This window comes from Phaethon lepturus, unplaced genomic scaffold, assembly GCF_000687285.1.
Source record: "Phaethon lepturus isolate BGI_N335 unplaced genomic scaffold, ASM68728v1 scaffold25641, whole genome shotgun sequence".
In the NCBI taxonomy this organism is placed as follows: domain Eukaryota; kingdom Metazoa; phylum Chordata; class Aves; order Phaethontiformes; family Phaethontidae; genus Phaethon; species Phaethon lepturus.
Window position 1 is genome coordinate 3,966 of NW_010519108.1, and position 5,674 is coordinate 9,639.

Here is a 5,674-nt window from a genome sequence, read left to right on the forward strand (position 1 = left end):
AAATGATCTCGAGGGCTGGTGAGAAAATCCCATTCCCCTTGGCGAGGTATCACCAACCCAGCCAGGCCTGGAGAGGTGACGCACGCTTTCTTCAAAAAGCCCTTCACGGAAACACTGCCAAGCCCTAGACGCGGACGAGTCCTTTGTACAGCCCCACTTTGAGATCCTTCTGGATGACAATTATTCACCAAGAGCTGCTCTTTGCAATAAGGGTTCCTGAATGATCATGTCTATTTTGACTATATCCCTTGCTTGCTTATGATATTGTGATGCCAGACCATGGCAAAAACTACATGAGTTTGACGTGAATCGGTCTCAGCAGATCCCTTTCAGCTGCACCCAATCACCAGCCCGTCTTCCACCGTAACAGGAGTTTGGTTATGTTATTGCAGCGTCTTCCAGAGCCTCGCACTGAATCAACTGACATGCAAGTTGGTTGATCCAATGCTGTGCATACTCAAGACAACATTTCACCTTTTCCAGCCTTCCAGAATGGCATTGGCCCCATACATGCTGCCGGGTTATCCGGTAGCATCCGAGATTGCCTCATCAGCCAATCCCCCCAAGACGCTCTGGAGAGAATTTTTCTGGCCACAATGATTTAAATATCTAATATGCAGTACTCTGTAATCCTTTTTTCCCATAGTTCTTCCACAGCTTGGGTATTAAGATACACAGTCACCTTTTGCTCCTAGCTGGCTGGGCTTTACCTATGGTGCTTTGGCTACTGGTATCGATCTAACATCACTGCTGTTAAAAATACAGTTCGTTGTCACAGTTTCAACCCAGGAGATAGACCCAAATCTAGGACAACCCGCTCAGTTGTTTTTTTTTTTTTTCATTCAGTGTGTGTTAAAAAATGTTAGCCACAGTTTTCCTAGCGCCAGTCAGTGTGTCTCACCAGCCTGACCCAGGTATCTGGGGAGCCAGACTAATCATGCCAGAGGATTTATGTCCTTGGTCTTGGGGCCTGTTAGTAGACCTTTATCAGGATAATGTTATTTATTTCCCTCACATTTTCCTCTTACTTTCAAGAAACCGATCTCCCATTACAAAGCAGGCGGCACATACAAAGCAACCTGTCCCCACGTCTCTGCCTCCTGAGCAAGCTCTTCCCACCTTCAGTGCAATGGAGAGATGGGAGATCACTACCACCTTTCCAGCAAGTGAATAAAGGTTGTAAAAGGCCTGCGCTAAAACGACCAGTTCCTGTTTTCCCACATTGCTACTATGGGCTAGTTAACCATCCTGGTCAGCCCTTGCCGTCCACAACCCTGCTGGTGTTTTACTGATCCTGCTTCTGCATCTCTGTCCCGAGAGGTATCACCTGAAAAATCTGCCAGCAGGAGCCCAGAGGCAACACTGAAAGCCCTGCTCACTGCAGTCTGGCAGTCACTCACCACCACTAATCCTCTTCTTGAAGCCAGTGCTCAAGGAAGCCACAGCACCCCTGTAATACCCTCCGCAGGGCGGGACACAGGGATGCATCTCGTCACGGCTCAGCCATTACCCTCCACAGGGACAGCTGATGAGCTCTCGCCCTCTTCAACCTCATGCCAGGAGCTCTGCAGCCCCTTCTGATCTGCAGTCCCACTCCTGTCCACGCGGTGAGCATCCACCACGGCCGATGGCCAACGCCTGTAAGACCACGGGTCTGGTCTGGGTGCGGGCAGCACCCTGCGCGGGCAGAGGGGATGCCTCCTCCTGCCTCACAGCAGAGCGGCTGGCAGTGGGAATGGGTCTCCACACCACCTCTGGCTCCGCAGGAGCTGCTTTGATTTTGTGGCTGGCACCCAGCAGGACCAGCTCCTCTTGCCAGGCCCTATCACGGCAGCTGTGATAGGGCCTTTTAATTTTCCGACAGCAAAGAAAAGCTCATTTGATGTTCCTTCCCCACCCAGACTAACACAACTCAACTTTGATTTGGCAAAGCTACCTGGTGCTCCCTAGGAGGGTATTTTCCCTGTACTTGGAAAGCCACAAAGCCAAAGAAATCTGAGAGCACATTAAGGGTATGGCCATTCCCACAGAACAGCAAACAACCAAAAGTGTCGTTCATTGGTTTATTCTCAGACCATTTTTAGGACAGCTTAAGGAGAGGGTTCCTGCCCACCCGTTCTCCACCACAGCTCTTTGCACACACCCTCAGTTCATTTCAGACCTTCACACTCAGCGCTTCCCAGTTTTCCTCCAATGATTCGGGCACAAACAGAGCAGATTGACGTTTTTCACCTGCAGTATAATGACAGGTGAATTACAGATTTCAATTCCAGATTCGTCGCTTCGTTTCAGTCGCATCTTACTCCCGACGCAAATCGCCTTCCTTCAGTAAAGCCATCAAGTTGCTCCGCTTACGGCACTAACCCGTTAATCGCTCACTGCCCACACTTTGCTTTTTGGGGGCTTACCTGGCAGATAACAGATTTGCTATAGCAGATCTGCCTTACAGGACTGTAAAACTCTTACTCCCTTGGCCACCTCATAGCAGTTATCGTATTTCTTCCCAACAGCAGGTCTGTTAGAAGGAAACTCATGAACAATAACTGTAAGCAATAGCCAGTAGTGCCCACTGCTTTCTAAGAAAGCAGCATGGGGGGCAACGACCACTTTCTAGGGCAGATCGCTTGCTTAGGCTGTGGGAAATAGTGTTTCATTCTCTCCTTTGCCCTTTCTCTTCTCCGTGGAATGTGCTAAGCAAGAGCATGGCACAGAGAAAAGATGAGATACGCACTCGTTCACTGACTTAACTCCTCTTGGACATTTTGCTGCACCACAGCGGCACATAATCAACAAATCCCCTGTAGGCCACTCGCAGGGGACACTGCTTTCAGCAGGAAAGTCTCTTTAAGCAGACAGAAGACTTGAGCATGCATCAGTTACATTTCCCCAGCACCTTCTTTATGCACGGGTACATAGAGACTGTACCATGGCAACCTGACAGCCCCCAGGTCAGAAGCAAGCAGCACGCCATCCTCGGTTCCCAAAGACAGCTCAGAAAGAGCCCAAAATCACTTTGAGCCAAGATGACAGACAAAAGGAGCAGGGAAGCAGAGGCTGAATCCAGATCTTCTGTAGCATCGGCCAGTGCCTACAAAACCAGTTCTGGGCTCTCTGCCCTCTTGGGTCTTACCGTCTCCACAGGTTAAGGGGAACGTAACCCAAAAGCAAAACTCATACAATGGAAAGATGTGCATCTGTCCACAGCCTCTTTACAGTTGTTTAACATTTCACAGGAAAAACTGGCCACTAGCCCAAAGTTCTCTCCCTCCTTTCCCAGCTGTTTACCCCTGCCCAGTGCCAACCCTGCGCCAAGGTCTGCGTGACCAACCAGCTCAGTTCTGCTAACTTCAAGACCGAAGATCACAGCGTTAGAGCTGGATCCCCATCTGACACACGTCACTCTAGCTGCAGCTGAGCTTTCTGATCTACCTCCTTCCCCAGTCTAAATTCGTCTCTGCCGATTCCACCAAATCACAAAGGGCAGTTCACATCCCTTGGGGAACGTTATTGCACTCGGTGCTACGGTCATCATTCAGGCATCTTTCTGTCGCAGCACACCGTTTGCTCCATCACGCACGGGGGATGTGGCAGCAGCCACTGGTGTTGGGACTCAGGTCCTCCCAAGGAAGCCTTCTGTGAGATTCTGCTCTGCAAATGCAGCTCGCCGCGTTGGCTGCTGGCACAGCAGCCTCCGCCGTCAATTTACAAGGCATCAGGTCCTGGTGCGTTTTAAAATATCCCCTCACGTCGCTGTGTTCAGCTCCATCCTCTCGCAGACGCACACCTAGAGGAAACAGCCAAGATCTGGGGAAAGACTAGGGAGGGCTCAGCTTCAGCCTCCCTTCATTTGAGGACGGATTTCAAGTATCTCCTCTTGCCAACAGATTGACAGAGGGGGAAGCTATCAGCAGAACTAAGAAACCAAAGTTTCTCTGCAACTTATCCCTGATAAATTCCATACTCCTAGCCACAATCATGAATAGGCTGCAAATAAACTTACCTTGGTTCCAGCTCTGGACATTTTCCGTTCCAGCCAAGCTCCCCGGTGCTGGAGGAATGTCAGGAGCTGTTACAAACAGCCAGGATCCGAGGCGCCCTTTTTATAATGGGCTTGTTTTAAACCAGACAGCTGCTTTGTCATGAGAATAGGATCCAAAAATTGAGTCAGTGATTCCGAGGCTATAGCCGGTTCGCAGAAAAGCAAACAGGATTATGGAATAAAGGAAGGCTTCGCCATCCTCCCTTTGTTACCATTTGCTGAGTCAGAACACCAAAACTCTGCCAAATGCACTCAAAACACACAGACCCCTGCCAAGTCCTGGAGGACAGGGGGCAATTTGGCTGCTCTCTCCCTTTCAAGCACGTTAAACAAGAAGGCCTCCTCATCAGCTCTAAAATGCCCATCCCCATTTGTAAGGAAGAGACCCAATATTTATCAGAGAATGTGCCCACGCAGCGAAGGATGCAGCTAGGAAGCGGTCAACGCGTGCTCAGGGCAGGCACCACAGGCTTGCAAAGAACAGCCTCTGCGTGGAGGCTCTGCTTCAAAAGCTCCCAATGGAAGTATCTGTGCAGCAAAAAGGCTGCATATTTTTATAGCACGCCCTCAGCTTGAGCTACGTTGCTCCAAATGCTGCTTGACATAGAGGAAAAGAGGTATGTCTGGCCACACACCCCCGAAGTAAGTGATTTCACATAGCAAGTAGTAAAGAATGGTGCTCAAATTTCTGACAAAATCTGCCAGTGTCACAAATTCAACTCAAAACTCTTACACCACTGTCTGAGGTTTGAGCAAAAGACTTTCTTTTAGCCACACTCTGGCCCACTGAGCAGGGAGGGCGAGGATTGCTGGCTTATGTACACTCACACCCCCCCGCCGCCAGCGCATTATAAAAAAACACCTCTGCAGCTATTCACTGTACCAGCCCAAAGGCTTAGTGAAACAAAGGGAAACGAATTTGGCACAGCAGCGCCTGAAACATACAGACCCTATTTCAAATCCGTCAGGACAAGCAGTCTCGCAGCAGCAGCTCTGCGTGCCACCCCATGTACGCTGCCGCAGCTCTGCTAAATGCAGTCAGGTACAACAGCCTGAGACAGACACGCTCAGCAGCACCTCGTCCTCTTCCCGTTTTAGGTGTCCCAGCGCTGTCGCTTACAGCTCTTACTGCTAGAAAGCTGTGAGGCCACTTAGATTTTACTTTTTTTTTTATTTTTAATTCAAATGCTTTCTTGGGAAGATCAGAGTTCAATCACAATCCAGGTCCTACCGCAAGGCAACTCAGTAGGTTCACCAGGACATCTCAAAGCTCCGCTGGGGTCACTTTGCACATCCCTCCTTTAAAAGTCAGTTAAATATAATAAACTCACCTTGCACTGCATTACCTGCCTCCCCAGGAGCCAAGAGGGACCTTCAGAAAAATTCTAGCATTACAACAGCTGTGTACACCCGAGCACTAAAGGCCCCTGCCTTCCTCTCACTCTCAGGTTGGGTAGCTCTCCAGAAGGCACATACAGCTCCCGCCGTCGGTCATCCATAAGTCTTTGCTTATTTTGCCTAGCTTAGTTAGGTGCTCAGCTACGAGCACACGTCCCCAGCACAGATTCCACTGGCACATGAGAACACTATGCATTCAAGTTGATACACTTTACAAGAAATATTCAAGGTAGGAAA

The 5,674-nt window shown here is 49.6% G+C and overlaps 1 protein-coding gene across 1 annotated transcript in view; it reads right to left on the reverse strand.

Moving 5' to 3' along the window:
- CRYGS (crystallin, gamma S) overlaps window positions 1-4,049 on the reverse strand; it is a gene marked incomplete at its 3' end in the record, with an annotated part of 7,391 nt that extends 3,342 nt beyond the window's left edge. Inside the window, exon 1 of the mRNA XM_010296938.1 lies at window positions 4,001-4,049. Coding sequence (XP_010295240.1) covers window positions 4,001-4,021 — 21 coding nt within the window. The remainder of the gene's footprint in view (window positions 1-4,000) is intronic.
- Window positions 4,050-5,674: the final 1,625 nt, after the last annotated feature.